We start from the raw sequence: 19195 nt of genomic DNA on the forward strand, positions 1-19195 counted from the left end.
ATACCTCTCGTTAGCTACTCTCACCAACCAAGTCACCCTCCTTGCCTGGTCTTTGTAGACCTCATGAAATTGGTTACTTCCACTTCTCTTATGCTGCCTCCACAATGCCCTTTTTCTCTATATTGCATGCTTAATCTCTTTATTCATCCATCTCACACCTACCTTATTTAACCTTCTCACCCGTGGTATATATTTAGACATTGCATCCACTAAATATTTTTTGAAAATCCCCCAAGCTGCATTGATCTCTTTTCCAGCTAACTCCTCATTCCATGCTACACCTGCAAGCTGTCTCCTGAGCTCTTCATAATCACCCCCCTTGTAGTTCCACATATACCCTTTTTTCACAGGGGTCCTTGCACTGCTGGCAACCACCCAAGTAATCACCTCATGGTCACTTTCACCAATTGGTGGATGATTTGATACCTCATTGATAATTACATCCTCCAATGAGATGACCAAATCCAAGACCCTTAATCCTCTTGTGCCCTCTGTTACATACTGTCTGAGGTAGTTATCCCTCAAAAACTCAAGAAACTCATTTTCTTTACTTCCAGTTGCTATCTCTTCATTCCAGTCTATATTGCCATAATTAAAATCACCCATAATGATCACCCTTTTCTTATTTGCTTGGCTTATTTGACTATACATTTCACTATCACCACCATCCACATTACCAGGTCTATAACAACATCCCACCAAGTATTTGATTCTATTCACCTCTATCTCACACCATACTGCCTCAAAACCACTGGCCCCATTTCCCTCTTGCATCTCTACCTTGTATGGACATAACTCTTTCTCTATCATCAATAGCACTCCCCCTCCCTTTTTACCCCTTCTATCCTCACAAAACACATCATACCTTTCCATCTCTATTCCTGTCAGGATGTCATCCTCATCTAACCATGTCTCACTTATTCCGACAATCTCTGGGTGCACAGACGCAATTAGTGCAACCATTTCATCCGCCTTGTTTCTTATACTTCTAGCATTGGTATACAAACACAACAACTCATTTCTGGATCTACAGCTAGTTCCACTGATACCACTCACTCGATGTGATCTCTCCATGCTGGACTGGGGCCATTTCCCTTTCTGCTTCTTCATTTTAGAACCCTTTGCAATTCCATCTGTTTCCTTTTGATCCCTGATCATCCCATTACTTTCCTGCCTACACATGCTCTCACCTCCTCTTGGAGCATCCACCTTTCTCACGCTGTGTATCCCTGTCCACCCTGAGCCTCCCCGTTTCCCTGCTCCTCTTGCACACCCATTCTCTCACTTTCTATACTCATACCACTCACTTCCACATTCATTTCCACTCCTTCAATCTCTCCTGTCTTACTCTCCTGCTCTTCCACATCACTCCCCTCTCGATCTGATTCATTCTCTCTATTCACTTCTCCACTTTCCAGCAGCAGTCTCTCCAAGCGACTCACACCATAACCACTCAAATGCAGTCCATCGCTTCCATACAGCTCACTTCGTCCCTCAAACTCATTCCACACATTAACAAACTGTACTCCCATCTCCTCACACATTTCAGCCAGAATATCATTCATAATCCTTGCTCTCCGCCTCATTTCACCACAATCATACCTAGGCAACACACTGACCACCCTTCCTGTCACACTATTCTCCTTTATCTTTCCAAGCAGTCTCCTGACATTCATTTTGACATGCTCTTTGTTCTCTCTCAAATCATTTGTACCAATTAATACAATTAACTCTTTTACTCGTTCCCGCCTCATATTCAATGCCTCTACTCATTTTACTCTACAAAAACTCTACTCATTTTACTCTACAAAAACTCTACTCATTTTACTCTACAAAAACTCTACTCATTTTACCGCCTGGAAAACATACCTTGTGCATTTTATCCTCTAGCACACCTTTAATAATGGAGTCACCATACAACGCCACACGCTCATCTTTTGTTAACTCTTTCATGCCATCATGATTTATTTTAATAGTTTTGACCTGAATTCTCTTAATTTCATTCCGCATCCATTTCATTTCTTGCTTTATCCAATCCAATTCACCTTCCGAACCTCGCGACACATTCACTCTATCATTAAATCTTTCTAACTTTCTAACTCTCGACCCCCTCTTCTCACTTTCCCTCTCATTCATCCTTCTTTGTTTCCGTGCTTTCGGTCCAACATACGTCCAACTTTCATTATCATTCTTCTCACTTTCACTCTCACATATCTTTCTTTGTTTCCGTACTTTTGGACTAACATGCGTCCAACTTTCGCTATCATTCTTCTCACTTTTATTGTCATTCATCTTTCTTTGGTTCAGTACTTTCGTTCCAACATGCGTCCAACTTTCGCCATCATTCATTCTTTCGATTTTTTTTACTTACGATTTCTGCATCACGCCATTTCTACTTTCATTCGTTCTCTCAATTTCGTTTCTTTCCGCCTCACTTTCGTCCCTTTTAACATCCGTTACGGTTGTCAAATCGCTCTTTTTCTTTTTTCCTGATTTTTTAACATTTTTTCGCCTGTCTTTCTCACCATCCTTCTCTTTCAAACGTGCACTCGCGACACAATCGGTACTAGCACTTTCTGTCATCAACTTCATATTCGCATTCATCAATTCCTCGTTCAGGTCACATTTCGCACACATCCTTCTTCCATCCGCACTAAACATCCACAAATCATTTATGTAATCGAAGGAATACATATAACAGACCTCACACTTAACGAACCGACTGAAATCCAAATTAAAATCATGGAATGACAATGCCGCCGTCATTTTTTTTTTTTTTTTTCTCTGCAGGTTACTAAGTCTAATATTAACATTTTCGTATTTAGTTTAAGCAAGAAAAAAAAACCCACACTAATAATATCGGTAGCGTACAACGTTTACAGCCGCTCTTACTTAAACAATTATGCATATATACTTAATTATTCCTAGTAAAACTTATCTGAATCAGGAGCTCTTCAAAACACGTCCGTAGCGCTTAACCCACTAGCGCCCTTGTCTCCAAGAGACATATACCAAGAGACAATGGCAAGAACCTTCCCTGCTGACTTTTGTGTTTGGAACTTTCTTGACCGTGGAGAACCTCATGTCTCCACACCATTGACTGTTATTTGGTCTCTGGGTCATAGTGATGAAGCCATGTTTCATGAACAGTCACAATATGAGCCAAAAAATTTGCACCTGATTTCTCAAAATGACCCCAAATCCCATGAGATGACACCACACGTTTTCTCAGTGAAAGGTCTTCCCAAACTGCAGGCATCTGTTGTCTCAGGGATGCCCAGTTTTAAACTTGGCTACCCATCTGGCAACTGTTGGATATGCTGAAGCACAGTTGACTAAAGTCTCACACAAAGTTTAATGAATATCAGTTAAGGACTTTTCTTGCAGCATGAAAAATTGATGATGGTCCGCACTTCAAATTTCTTCTAAACCTCTGACATGTCATGTCTTCTTATATATCCTAAAATTATTACAATTTGATGAAACAATCAAATTGGTGGGGGGGGGAGTTAAAGGGTTTTAAGAAATGTTCTTTCTTGTGGTTATATCAGTTGCTTTAATATAATTTTTGTTCTAGATGTTTATCAGAACTTTTCAGCTCCCTCATATTTTTTAAACAAATTTTATGTAAATAATTATATTTGTACATTTTTTATTAATTAAAACTTTTTTTATATTACAATTCTTGTTTTATTTAAATGACTAAGATAAGGGAATGTAATATATAAGGCTTTTAGGATTTGAGGAAACTAGTATTTTTTTTAAGTAAAGAAATATATATATATACCATAAAGAAATAAAAAAAATAAATACTCATGAATGAACTTTTTGAAGAATGGAAAAACACATAAAGGAAAAAATATTGTCGTCATCATAATCATATTCCTGATATGTATCCTCAGGAGGTGTACAGAATAATTATTATAGTACTATATGAAAAAGTTACACCATTACTAACTTCTGATCAACAATTTCCCTTCAAATTAATCTGCAATCTGTCAAGACTCCAACATTATCAGATCTTATATTACTGTCTTTTTCCTGCCAACCTGTCAAAGAACACTGTTTTGTTAATTTTCTTCTCCCATTCTGTTTAAGTGACCACCATACCACCTGAGATTAGCTCTGTTAACACATTCCTGAATGCTAACAATGGCAAGTTCTTTCCTAATATCATCATTTTTAATGTGATACTGCCATTGATGGCATCAATTCACTCTACTAACCTTTCTCAGAACTCGCATATCAGAGGTCTACAGTCTTTTATGAAGTGTTTTATTTTTAACCCACCTCTCAGATCCATGAGTTAAAATTGGTTTGAACATTAAATTGAATACAGCTAAGTGTTTTGACTATTTCTTTTTTATTCCATATACATTTATTCAGTTGATTATCAAACCAGATTTACTAATTCTGTTGTTCAATTTCCATATTTAATTTACTATCTTCAATAAAAATTGCATCTAAATAGCAGAAATGTTTTATAGGTTTACCATTCAGGATACAGTTGATCTTTTCAAGGTTTCTGTCTATTTACATTGTCGGTCTTTTTATTGCTGATTTTCATACCAAATTTATTACAACAGTTATTCAATTTAGTCAGGATAGCTTGCAGACTTGTACTGGAATCATTCAGAAGTATAACATCATCTGCATTAAGTAAAGACCTAAGATTAACATCACCACTTTTGATATCAGATTTAATACCAATTTCCTTCATAATCTATCCATATAGATAATGTACACCTTTGTCATATACCTGATTTAACATCAAACCATCTTCCTGTACCTTCTTCAATACTAACTGCTGACTTACATCTTAAATAGAGACTACATATTGCTCAATATAATGTCCCATTTACACCATATAATCATAATGTTTTGAAGGGCTTCCTCTTGGCACCTTGTCATATGCCTTTTCCAGATCAAAAAAACCTTAAATATAAATTGTTATATTCCCAAGATTCCAACTATTTATCTTAAAGTGATAATTTCTATTTGGCCTGAATCCAGGTTGTTCTTCACCAAGCTTTCCTTCCAAAATTTTTCTTAGTCGTTTCAAAAGTATCTTACATAAATCTTACCAGAAACACTCTTCAGAGAAATACCTCTGTAATTCTCACATTCAGTTTCAGTTCACTTTTAACAGATGGAACTATGAGAGCTTTGCTCCAATCCTCTAGAATTCAACCTGCTGCCCAGGCCTTCTGAATTATGTAATGCAGCCACTATAGAACTTTTATATCTCCATATTTGAGCATTTCTGGTTGAATTTCTTCTACTCTAGTTGCCTTTCCACATTTCAGGTTTTTGATGACTTTTTCTACTTCAAGTATGGATACGTATTCCTGACAGATTCCTGTTGGGAGCTTTCTACCATTGTGCTTACACTGCTCGTTTCGTTTAGCAGTCTTTCAAAGTAATTACTTCAGTCATCTAGAATATCTTCAGTTTTCATGTCACCTTTATCATCTCTGATTCCTTTTACAGTACTTTTTCCTCCATTTTTAAGTTTTTTCAGTGGCCTTCAGAATATTTTGCCACCTTTATGATATTTATTTTCTATGTTCTTCCCAAGGTCTTCCCATGACTTTTTTTTAGTGTTTTACACAGTGCTTTTCTTTATTATATTTTTTTTTCTGTATTCTCTAAGAGAACAAGCTGACCAACTTGCCAAGAACTTTTGATATGCTTTCTTCTATTCCTTGAGTGCCTCTTCCTGATTCCACCACAGAGTTCCAAGGTTTCTATTCTTACAAACAACCTCACCATATGCCTCTCTAACTGATCAAATATTTTCTTCAGAGTTTGCCATTGAATCTCCAAGATTTGGTTCTTGTTTTCAAACTCTTTCATTATTTCTTCAATTCTGTTGTGTATCTGAGTCTATAGTTCACCTCTGAAAGGCAATCAAACTTTGATTCATTTTAAAACTTTCTTACACACTCTTCTTTTCAATATGAAATTCATTTTATCCTGCTTATTTGGCCAAAAGAATCTTTTGCCACCTTCCTGATATTTATTTTCTATTCCCTTACCAAAGTCTTCACATGCCTTTGGGAAGACCTCACTGTAAAATCCCTAATTAGGGGACACTCAACCCATCTAAGGATGGAAAAGAACGGCATGGATGCATTTTTCAAGATCTGTGACGCTTAAATAGAAATGTAGATTTATAATAAATATATAAAATGGAAAAAAAAAAATTTTTTTTTTTTTTCATTTTCACAATATGATTTTTCAAGCAACAAAGCTGGTTTGAAAGACAGGATTCAAATCCTATCTATGATGCGAGAAACATCAGGATTTTCCAGTAAAAGGTGAGTTAGCCCATCTCATATGGAGGTGGGAGGTTTGCCCAGAAACTTAGGCTTTTCATCCCTCAAAACAAGCAAACTGGCCCTGTGAACACATATATCTACCGACATAAAATGCTCATCCTTAGAGGGATGCAGCAGAGAAATGGCAAGCCAACTGCATTAAATTATCTAAAATCCCTAATTAGGAGACTCAATTCATCTAAGGATGGAAAAGAATTGGATGGATGCATTTTTCAAGATCTGTGAAGCTTTTAAACAGAGATATAGATACACATTTATAATAAATAACCAGGTTTTAACTCATAAATGTTTTTTATTAACACTAGATGTTTTTCTTTGGCATGTTTTACTGTCTATATGGCTGACAGCATCTTCAGAAGGTTATTTAACACAAGTAAAAAAACTGACAAAAAAGGTTACATAATGTCACGATACATGTTACATTCCCCTAAAAACAAAGTTCCATTTTATAAACATCCTGTAGTATATTTAATGTATAATGTATATAATGTATGTACGTTCAAACTGGGAGATATTTTGAAATCCATAAAAAAGAACACACAAGCAGTGTTAAAAAGGGAAGAAAAGAGGAGACTTGCAGTGCACATCCACCAAGAACATTATACAGTTAAACTGACAAGCATTCTCTGTGCCTTACTTAGAAGAGAATTAAGTTTTAAAAGAGGTATACCGTGAGTAGACATATCAATACAAAATTAATAATGGGAAAAACTCACGTACAAAGATTATTTAATAGTATAATTTTCACCTGTGTGTCACAGGCATCTTCAGTACATTAAGCTCAATTTAGCTCAATTGAGCTTAATGTACTGAAGATGCCTGTGACACACAGGCGAAAATTATACTATTAAATAATCTCTGTACGTGATTTTTTTTTTTCCTTTATTAATTTTGTATCGTTAGAAGAGAATTACTTTGACAGATTGTTCAATGAGTCTGCCAAGGTCATTCCCTCAAAAGGTGCACTAAATAGAACCATGGAACTGATCCTTCACAACATTTGGAAATTATTAATTAATATGTGTAACACTCAATACCTCTTCTATGCCAGCATTCCCATACTGAGTTTACATAACAATGCAAAGACTGCACGTAAGATGCCTAATGACAAATTATTAAACTATCATTCCAGTCTTTTAAATTCATAGAAATAGGAGCTCTTCGGAAATGTTTAATTTTTTGTCTTTTTACTTATATTAAATAAATAAAAAAGAATTATGGTCTTTTTACTTATGTTATTAACCTCCTGATGATGTTGTCAGCCATATAGTCAGTGAAACATGTCAAAGAAATACATATAGTGTTAATAAAAAAACATCTACGAGTTAAAACTTGGTTATTTAAATGGAGATCTATTTCAATATGTCTGGGATTTGACTTAATTAAAACCAAGTCTTCTGGCTTATACAGTGAAGCCAGATGGCCAGAACAAAACTTTGATAGGTACTTGTCACATAATTAGTAAGTAATATTCTTCTCTGTATACATGCTGAATTCCTATTCAGGTACTTTTTATATGATTGTTTCTTTTCATAGAATGTTTCTTTAACTCCTTGTATCCAACATGGAGGTCTTATTATTATACCTCTATATACTTCCCAACAAGTTTCCCTGACTGAGCCACTCAGCATTCATTTTTCAGTTCAGAGTTTGGCACTCAGTTGCTGTTTGGTTCTTCTTTACAAACTTTTTCATCCCGCTCTCCAATAATATTTGAATATTTGGCTCCACAGTTTATATTGGAGAGTTGTTCAACTTATATTCTTATCAAAACTTTAGTGCATATTTTTCTACTTTGATGGAGGAGATGATTTTAGATCCTCTGTAATACTTGTATCTCAGGCCAATGTAAAGAAATCTGTATTAACAACAACATAACTGATACAATTTTACTTGTTTTGTGTTAGTTCTTGCCATGTAAATTTAAGCACATTTTTAAGTTGGAACAAGGTGATAGTAATGACTGATCCATGTATTAAGCAGAACAGACAAGTATTTGCTATTGTTATTATTTCTAAGCTTTTCTCTAAATTTTCCCAAAACATATCTGGTAACTGATTACCTACTCACATGTTGAGGTCTCTAATAAAAATCTGCTTTTATGTCAGATGCCCTCCCTAATGATTTGAAAAATTCCTCTACATCTTTTTCTCACCATCTTATAATTGTTATTTAGGAGAATTCTGTTTTTATCTCTTCTCAGTCTGCATAACAACAATCATTTTGACATGGTATTTCTATAATCCCTGTATCAGCTAATCTTTTCCAGTAATGTTGCATATGCTGATTATTTATCTCTATCTAATTTCAATGCTGTTCAGATTGAATTCGTTCTACTTACTGAATTTTCACTGCTTGTTCCAGTTTCCTAATGAAAACAGTGGGAGACTTTATATATAACCAGATCATTTCCTAGATAACGTGATACCTGATTACGTGAAAACATTAGAATGTACAGCATAGCAGATTACTGAATAATTTGGCTGGTGAGGATAATACATTGTAAGAATTATCAAAAACCCTGAATGTCTGATTTATATCAGTACAGTACAGTAAAGCCAAGCTGAAAAGAATGAAGGCGATAATCAGTGGGATGCAACTAGAATGCCTGTAATTTGAATGAGGTTGAACAGCTTTCTAATGATGATGATTGACACATAGTTCTAAGAATGAATCTGCTGCAGTAAATAGTGAATGATTTCAATATAGTGACTAAGGGGGATTTGCAGGACTTGCAGAGACATGTCATATTTCCTCTGCTCATAAGAGGAGAGTTAAATGTTGCATTTTAGACCAATGGCTACAATTTATAAACTACAATTCAGGCTAAGGCAAGGGATATAAGGATTGATGGTGGGAAGAGAGCTGAACTTCAGGGAACACATTGCAAATGCAATAAAAATGATACAGAGGAATTATTGAAACATTAAAATCACACTAAAAAATAGGTAGAAGGAGAGTAATGATTTTCTTTTCGTAAGACAGTGATCAATTTGTGCACTTATGTGATCATCTGGGTACCAGAGAGGAATGGAAATAGTGTAAAAATACACACTGAGTAAAAACTAAGATGATATCAGAGCTATGCAGAAAATAATGCGAGGATAAATAAATAAATTATAAATTATGTAGGCTCCCATAATGAGCATCATACTCAATGAAAGGACCCAAATAACATTAATCAGCTGAACAATGTAAAACCATTTATATTACTTACTTCATTTTGTTGAGATACCAGAAGCCCTAATGCAGACAAGGACATGATTAATGTTTCTGTTCCCACCATCTCTAAGTGACAATGACCTCCTTTACATAATGCTGCTGCATGATCAATTATGATCTGGAAAAAAGTTAGACATGTTAAAAAGTAAAATATGAAAATTCTAAATGTGGTATGACAAATGCAACAAATTAAAATGTCTCAATCAGGAAATAAATTGAGAAACAATTTATTCTAGATATTCCTGAAAATATCTAGAAATAAATTGTTTCCCAAAGACAAAAAAATAGTAATAGCAAATTCATAAAAAATTAAATAGCTATATCTTACCTGTAAAACTTCAAAAGTTTGTGGTCTGTCTTGAAGGAGTAAGTCTGGCATAACATCAGCAAAATCTTGAAGAAGAGTTATCATAATGAAGTGCTGTGTAATATGTGAAAGGTGAACTTCAACTAGTGGTTCCAAAATGTTTGGATCCATAGTATTACTATGTAAATCCTGAAACAAGCCTTTCATTCTCTGGTTAAAAAAAAGAAAAAGCCATTAACATATATCAACTCTCACTATAACAAAAAAAAAAAAAGAAGCAATTAACAACAATGAACATTCCACTATAAAAAAAGTATCCTTTTCTCTAATTCATAATGACCATATTAAGTTCTTTTTCTTATTCACCACCAACAACAATTTTTGCTCAGAACCCTCATATCTGTGGTCTCTAATCTCTGATCAAGTGCTTTATTTCTAACCCAACTCTTAAACACTGTCTTATATGTTAAAGATACCAAGCAGTTTTATAAACTTGGTTTTAATCATTTTTCCCAAGTAAGCAAACAAGCAGGTAAGTCAAGTTTGCACCTGAAGTATTTTCAGGTCTGAGGCAACTCGTGGAAAAGGTGGAGTAAGCGCTGATCACTTTCCTTAGTATCTCCCATAATGCAAAGCACATCTCCTTGCAGACATGTATGATGCTATGCATTAAGGGAAGGGCCACTACCCAGACCTTTTGTTTGGGTAGTGGCCCCAAGTTTGTAAAATTGCTTGGTATCTTTAACGTATAGTATACCCAAGGTAAAAAAAATTTCTACATCTATCTCTCATCCTGAGATTTTTTATTTAATAAAGTCAAAGCACCTTGTGGCAACTTGTATAGGTAAAATTTATAAGTTCTGCATTACTTCAACCTTGGCATCTCAGGGTCTGGCTCCCACTGATGAGACCTCAATAAAGGTCAAAACCGGTCTGGGTAGTGGCCCTTCCCTTAATGAAGAGCATCATACATGTCTGCACATCTCCTGGATTAAGCTCTGATCACTTTCCTTATGGGAGATAATAAGGAAAATGATCAGAGCTTACTCCACCTTTACCACAAGTTGCCTCAGATCTGAAAATACTTCAGGCGCATACTTGACTTACCTGCTTGTTTGCTTACTTGGGAAAAAGGATTAAAACCAAATTTATAAAATTTCTTGGTAACTTTAACATATAGTAATACCCAAGATAAAAAAAACTTTCTACACTGTCTTATATACTGCTAGTTTGGTGTTTTAGCTAATTTCTCTCTTATTCCATATAAATTTATTCAGCTGGCTACCCACCATACCAGCTTTGCTTATTCTGTTATCTTTTTCGACATTTAACTTGCCATCTTCACTAAGATCCATGCCTAAATAGCTGAAATATTTTACTTGTTCTATGGGTTCTCCAGAGCCTCAATAGCTCAGTCAGTATAGACAAAGCCCATTGGTTGGAAAGACCTGGCTTTGATTCCTATCCATGATGTGAGAAACGTTTAGCTAGTCTTTTTCGACTAAAAGTTAGCCAGTCTCATATGGAGATAGGGGGGTTTTTCACACAGAAACTCAGGTTTTTTGTCCTCCAGAACAGGCAAATCAGCCCTGTTAACGCACATAGATTTACAGCCATGAATACTTATGACAATATGTCGAAGAGATAGGGTTCTCAACACATGTCATTATGCCCATAGTTAACCATGAATTGCATTATGATAGACTCCTGGATAGGAGATGACGCATAAAGGGAAAGGGATGGGGTTCTCCACTGAGAATATAACTGCTGATTTTCCTATCTATTTTCAGCTTTTGTTATTTTAATGCTGATTTTCATAGTAAATTTGTTACAGAATTTATGCAATTTAATTAAAGAATTCTGAAAAGTGGTACTGGATTTATAAAGTATAACATCATCTGTATAAAGTAAAAAGCTAAGTTTAATATCTCCAATTTTGATATCAGGTCTAATACCACTTTCTTTCATAATGCAATACATACAGATGATGAATAGCAATGGAGATAGTGTGCACCTTGATCATACTTGATTTTACATCAAACCATCTTCCTTTACTTCTTGCAATTCCAGCAGCTAACTTACAATTTAAATACAGAGTATGTATTCCTCTGTATAATGTTCCATTAACATTCCACGCTTTTTTTGCTTAGCACCTTGTCATATGCCTTTGCCAGATCTCGAAAACTCAAATAGAGAACATGGGAATTTTCCTAGAAATGATACCTCAAATAGAGATCCTTATTATATTTCCATTATTTCTCTTATTGTAAAAATGTGATCCTGATAACCTCTTTTAACTCTGAAATCAGAAATTTCTCAAATTTCTCTTCCACAATTTGTCTTGGTCTTTTATATATCTGATAAGATATAAATCTTAACTGAAACACCACAACATATGGAATTGCTCTGTAATTTTCACACTGTTTACTCGGTACTCCAGTCATTCAGGATTCAATCTTCTGACCAAGTCTTCTGAATTATTCAATACAGATGGTATAAAACTTTTATATCTCTATATTCAGGCATTTGTGGTTGAAAATCATCAATCTTCTCCAGCTACTTTTCCATATTTCAGGTTTCAGATGGCTTTTCTACCTCAAACACTGATATATATATATATGCATGGAGGTTCATCTACTCGTTGGTTAAATATATTTTTAAAAAGAATTGAATGACAAAAAACGAGAAAAAAGGAAAAAGATTTAATAGTATCACACAACTAGTTTCAGCTTTTTACAGCCTTCTTCAGGTGTTTTTATAAAAGAAAAAACCTTAAACATTGAAGATAAAAAACTGTGAATAGCACAGGAAAGTCACTATACATATTTAATGTGAAAACGTTGTAGTTAACATATTCAAAGTAGTTCCTTCGTTGGTCACATGGTTGGGTGAGTGCATGCGTATGGCATCTCGTGAGCGCCAGCATTTGATCACAGCAGAATGACAGTCTGGGAGGTTATAGCTTAAATCATTATTTAAATGTACAGGTTTGAGGATGATTTCTCTAGATTCTATAATTTTTCTCTCCAATTCGTCATGGCAATGGAAAATGTTGTTAGATCCATCCCAAAGGATTGTATGACCATTGTTTTCATCATCAGAATAGGCCGAAAAAAAGGACATGGCTGGATGGCACGTGTTCTCTTTTAAGCGATGTCCCTCCTGTGCTCCTCCATATGCAATTCAATAGACTTATCCGTCTGATCAAAGTAAGGGATGTCGCAGTCACACCATATCTTATACACACTGGGATATTTTAGATTGTGATGATAGGCTTTGGACAGCTCACTAGAGAGCAGATCTTAGCAAGCGGAGTAAATAAAGTTCTAATGTTATATTTTTTGAGAACCTTGGCTAATTTTTGAGAAACTGTGCTTATGTATGGAATACATATATTGCCTTTAACATTATTTATTTCTTGAGTATGGCGACTAGGAGGATTAAAAAGGAATTTTTTAGTAATTTTTTGAGAATAACCATTCAGTCTGAAGGTAGATGTAAGAAAATTGATTTCTTTACAAAGTTCATCAGGCTCGTCAAGAAGAGAGCGAGCCCTATGTGCCAAAGTAGAAATAATTTCAAGTTTTTGAGGAGGGAAATGATGGGCTGACTATGGAGATATCTATTGGTGTATGTATAGGTTTTCTGTACATCGAAATTTAAAAAGGAGAGAAATGATGGGACTGACTATGGAGATATCAATTGATGTGTGTAGGTTTCCTGTACATCGAAATTTTAAGTTTTTCAGAAGAACGGGTTAGTTTCACGTCCAAGAAAAGCAGGGAGCCATTAGTTTCAAACTCAGCCGTGAATTGGATATTCGGGTGTTGACTTTTTGTTTTCCTTGAACATCTCCTATTGAGATGTTCAAGGAAATCCAGGAGAGAATCACGTCCATGGCTCCAAATGAGGAAAATGTCATCCACATTTTGCGTCAAAGTCTGGATACTTTAGATTTCAAGACACCATCTACAAGAAAAATCATGGTCTAGCAATGGGGTAATCCTTTATCTCCTGTACTTGCCAACATTTATCTGGAAGATTTTGAAGTCAAAGCTATCTATTCCTATTCCTTAGCATCTAGAATTTGGAAACGATATGTGGACGACATTTTCTTCACGTTAATACAAAGTTTTCACGTTAAATATGTATAGTGACTTTCCTGTGCTATTCACAGTTTTTTATCTTCAATGTTTAAGATTTTTTCTTTTATAAAAACACCTGAAGAAGGCTGTAAAAAGTCGAAACTAGTCGTGTGATATTATTAACATTTTTCCTTTTTTCTCAGTTTCTGTCATGCATTTATAGCCTTCATGACGAGGCCTCTCTTAATAGTAACAAAAGAAACTTCAACAAAAACACTGAAGAAGATAGGACTGAACATCAACAGGTTAGTCTTTTTGAAACGCTGTAAATTCCATGCAGTTTTTCCTAAGTTCATATCTTTTAAAGAGAATATCACAACGTGATAACTAATAATTAAGGAATTGACAGCGTACACTAGAAATATAAATTAAAAACAAATTTAATAAATACTTTCCGATATTTCGTGAACGTCACGTTGCCATCTTCTTGGGAACTTAAAATAAAGAACAGGTGCACGCAAGTGCTACATAACAGCAAATGAGAAATGAAGCGAGGAAACTACCATTTTCCTAAAATCCTGATGGTGCCCCCCTGGCGGGCTATATTGGTAGTTACTGGCCTTTGGGCTGAAGTTCTTCTGATATATGTTTCCCAAATGGGGGAGTCTTATGAACCCAAATTTGTTGAGGTGTGGCATGTTCCTAAGGGGTGAGGCTGATTCCATGAATAGTCTTTCATATTTGAACTTGCTGCGGTGTATTACTGTGGCTTTCTTCCACCTTATTCTGTGGCGGGTATCCAGAGCATGGTCTGCAAGCCCAGAGTGGCTGTACTGGTGAAATCGGATGAAGTCCTTGTGTTCTGAGATTCTGATATTTGCTGTCCTGCCTGTTTGGCCAAAGTAGGACAATTTACAGCTACAAGGGACCTGGTACACACCAGGTAGGTCTAGGGGAAGTGGTTGGTCTTTAGTGGAGTGGATAAGGAATGCCAATTTTCTATATGGTCTGTAACAGGTGGTTAAGTCATGTTTTTTTAAGATTTTGTTGATTTTTTCCGAGGTGCCTCGGATGTAGGGGATGGTGATGGATTTAGAGTAATCTTTTTTGTGAAGGGGGGAGGGGGGGGTTGTGGATAACTGGTTTAAGTATTTTTTGGATTTTTTTTTGGGGGGGGGGTGTAGCCATTGGCTGAGAAAGTGTTAAAGATGTGATTTAGTTCAGTGGTTAGGGCTTGATCATTTGAACATATAAGTTTTGCCCTGTTGAATAGTGTCTCAATAACTCCATATTGTTGTGTGTGTGTGTGGGAGGGGGGGGATTGTTGGTGAATGTATCTGCCTGTATGGGTGGGTTTTCTATAAACTGAGAAAACCAAGGTTCCATCAGGTTGGCAGGTGACTAGTGTGTCTAGGAAGGGGAGGCTATTGTCGTTCTCTTTTTCTAGGGTGAACTTGATTCTAGGGTGTTGGTTGTTTAAGTGTGTTAAGAAGGAGAGGAGTGTATTCCGGCCATGTGGCCAAATAGCAAACACATCATCAACGTAACGAAGCCATATGGTAGGTTTTTGTGGGGCTGAGTTTAAGGCTTTCGCTTCAAAAGTCTCCATAAAGAAGTTGGCGAAGGGTGGAGAAAGTGGTGAACCTATGGCTGTCCCCTCTATCTGTTTTGTCTGTTGGTAACTTCTACAGGTCAAGAAGTGACTTTCTTAAGAATTACAACAAGGATTACTCTAAATCCATCACCATTCCCTACATCCAAGGCACCTCGGAAAAAATTATGAAAATCTTAAAAAATCATGACCTGACCTCTTGTTACAGGCCATACAGAAAATTGGCATCCTTTATCTGCTCCACTAAAGACCAACCACTACCCCTAGACTTACCTGGTGTATACCGGGTCCCTTGCAGCTGTAAATTGTCCTGCTTTGGCCAAACAGACAGGACAGCAAATATCAGAATCGCAGAACACAAGGACTACATTCGATTTCACCAGTACAGCCACTCTGGGCTTGCAGACCATGTTCTGGATACCCGCAACAGAATAAGGTGGAAGAAAGCCACAGTAATACACCGCAGCAAGTTCAAATATGAAAGACTATTCATGGAATCAGCCTCAGCCCTTAAGAACATGCCAAACCTCAACAAATTTGGGTGCATAAGACTGCTGCAAATTTAGGAAACATATATCAGAAGAACTTCAGCCCAAAGGCCAATAACTACCAATATAGCCAACCAGGGGGCACCATCAGGACTTTAGGAAAATGGTAGCTTCCTCGCTTCATTTCTCATTTGCTGTTATGTAGCACTTGCGTGCACCTGTTCTTTATTTTAAGTTCCCAAGAAGATGGCAACGTGACGTTGCCAAAATATCGGAAAGTATTTATTAAATTTGTTTTTAATTTATATTTCTATTGTACGCTGTCAATTCCTTAATTATTAGTTATCATGTTTAACCAGCATATAAGCCTTTCAACACGTATTAATATAACAACGGAACGTGCCAGAAGAATATATCACAAAGCAAAGTTAGACCTTCTTGCTGAAAGAATATTTGACACAAAACATACTCTCGCTTTTTTGTTTGCCAAAAAAAGTACATTATCTCAATACTTGAAGAATCTCTAGACAATGAAAGTTGGCATCTCTTTAGCATGCGTAGTGAATCTCAAGCAGCCCAAATCCAATATAACAACAAATTAAAACTTATTAAAAAATTTGAAACCTTAAAAAGAGTACAAAATAATCTGAACTTCTCAAAACCTCACATCAATCCTGATAAAGTTGTAATTAATAAATCATCTCACATCCTTTCAGATGCAGAAAAAAGTATCCTCAGCAAAGGTTTAAATTTTATTCCTTCTCCGAAATCTATCCCAAAAGAATCACTCCTCACCAAGATAGAAAAAGCAGCTTCCTTCCTCCCTCCACAAGATGCAAAACTTCTCCATATTGAATCCATCTTTATCATCAACAATGCAAAACCACCCACAGATAACAACTATTTGTTGGAACGACAGGCTCTTAAGAGTTTAAAAAATAACAGAAATATAATTATCCTTCCTGCAGATAAAGGCAATGCCACAGTTGTGCTTAACTTTGAAGATTATAAAAATAAGATGCTTGAATTACTACAGAGTGACGCTTACTCCATTCTTGAGAGAGATCCCACTCATGAACTTCAAAATCGTACTAACAATTTATTAAAATCAACTTTTGAAACATCTAGAAACATTCGCCATTCTCTTCGCTCTCTGCATCCACTTATCCCACGCATATATGGAGTTCCCAAGATCCACAAGGAAAATACCCCATTTCATCCCATCGTTGAAGGCACTGATTCACCAACATACAACCTTTCAAAACATCTTGAAAAATACCTCAAATGTTTTTCGGGCAAGTCTTTGTCATTTATTAAGAACTCTACGGATTTTGTATCATACATTAAGGATATTACTGTTAAAGAAAATGAAATCATGGCTAGCTTTGACATAGTATCCTTGTTTACAAATGTTCCTACAGACGAAGTCCTGACACTTTTTAAAGACAAGTTATCCAAAAAAATGTTAGCCTAACTTACTTATTGCATCAAGTCCAGATACTTTAGATTTCAAGACACTATCTACAAGCAAAATCATGGTCTAGCAATGGGTAATTCTTTATCTCCTGTACTTGCCAACATTTATCTGGAAGATTTTGAAGTCAAAGCTATCTCTTCCTATTCCGTAGCACCTAGAATTTGGAAACGATATGTGGATGACATTTTCCTCATTTGGAGCCATAGATGCGATTCTCTCCTGGATTTCCTTGAACATTTCAATAGTTAACACCCGAATATCCAATTCACGGCTGAGCTTGAAACTAATAGCTCCCTGCCTTTCTTGGACGTAAAACTAACCCGTTCTTCTGAAAAACTTAAAATTTCGATGTACAGAAAACCTACACATACACCAATAGATATCTCCATAGTCAGTTCCATTATTTCCCTCCTCAGAAACTTTGAATTATTTCTACTTTGGCACACATAGAGCTTGCTATCTTCTTGACGACCCTGATGAACTTCGTAAAGAAATCAATTTTCTTACATTTACCTTCAGACTGAATGGTTATTCTCAAAAAATTACTAAAAAATTCCTTTTTAATCCTCCTAGACGCCATACTCAAGAAATGAATAATGTTAAAGGCAATATATCTATTCCATACATAAGCACAGTTTCTCAAAAATTAGCCAAGGTTCTCAAAAAATATAACATTAGAACTTTATTTACTTCGCTTGCTAAGATCTGCTCTCAAGTGAGTCGTCGAAAGCCTAGCCATCACAATCTAAAATATCCCGGTGTGTATAAGATATGGTGTGACTGCGACATCCCTTACTTTGGCCAGACGGATAAGTCTATTGAATTGCGTATGGAGGAGCACAGGAGGGACATCGCTTACGAGAGAACATGTGCCAGTGCTTTATCTAGCCATGTCCTTTTTTCAGCCGATTCTGACAATGAAAACCATGGTCATATACAATTCTTTGGGATAGATCTAACAACATTTTCCATTGCCATGACGAATTGGAGAGAAAAATTGTAAAATCTAGAGAAATCGTCACTCAACCCTGTACATTTAAATAATAAGCTATAACCTTCCAGACTGTTATTCTGCTGTGATCAAATGCTGGTGCTCACGAGATGCCATACGCACGCACTCACCCAACAATGTGACAATGAAGGAACTACTTTGAATACGTTGACTACAATGTTTTCACGTTAAATATGTATAGTGGCTTTCCTGTGCTATTCACAGTTTTTTATCTTCAATGTTTAAGGTTTTTTCTTTTATAAAAACACCTGAAGAAGCCTGTAAAAAGCCGAAACTAGTCGTGTGATATTATATTACCTTTTTCCTTTTTTCTCGGTTTTTGTCATTCAATTCTTTTTTTAAAAAAAAAAATATATATATACACACACACGGACAAAGAAATTAGCACACAAAGAAGGAAGCATAGGATTCAACTGAAATTTTATTGGTGTAAAATAAAGTCTTTACACAAATTTTAAGTGAGTGATGCACATGATAGCAAAAACAGAGCTGAAGGACAATTACAAAAGGGATCTGTGGTACGCAATCCGGTCATCATCAATAGCGCGTTGCATCGCCTCATGCGGCGTTACATGCTGCAATACGGTCCTGCATGGTGGCGAACAAATGCCTGATGTTGTCCTGCGGCAGACTGGCCCACACGTGTTGGAC

At 35.9% G+C, this 19195-nt stretch overlaps 1 protein-coding gene across 1 annotated transcript in view; it reads right to left on the reverse strand.

Annotated features, from left to right (window-relative positions):
• Positions 1–19195, reverse strand: part of Tango6 (transport and golgi organization 6) — a 410302-nt gene that overhangs the window by 136448 nt on the left and 254659 nt on the right. Inside the window, exons 13-14 of the mRNA XM_090391522.1 lie at positions 9892–10080; positions 9559–9681 (exon numbers count right to left, since the gene is read on the reverse strand). Coding sequence (XP_090247648.1) covers positions 9559–9681; positions 9892–10080 — 312 coding nt within the window. The remainder of the gene's footprint in view (positions 1–9558; positions 9682–9891; positions 10081–19195) is intronic.

The sequence above is a fragment of the Typopeltis vanoorti genome, chromosome 4 (genome assembly GCF_054136105.1).
Source record: "Typopeltis vanoorti isolate ZY-2024b chromosome 4, IOZ_Tvanoo_1.0, whole genome shotgun sequence".
Classification (NCBI taxonomy): domain Eukaryota; kingdom Metazoa; phylum Arthropoda; class Arachnida; order Uropygi; family Thelyphonidae; genus Typopeltis; species Typopeltis vanoorti.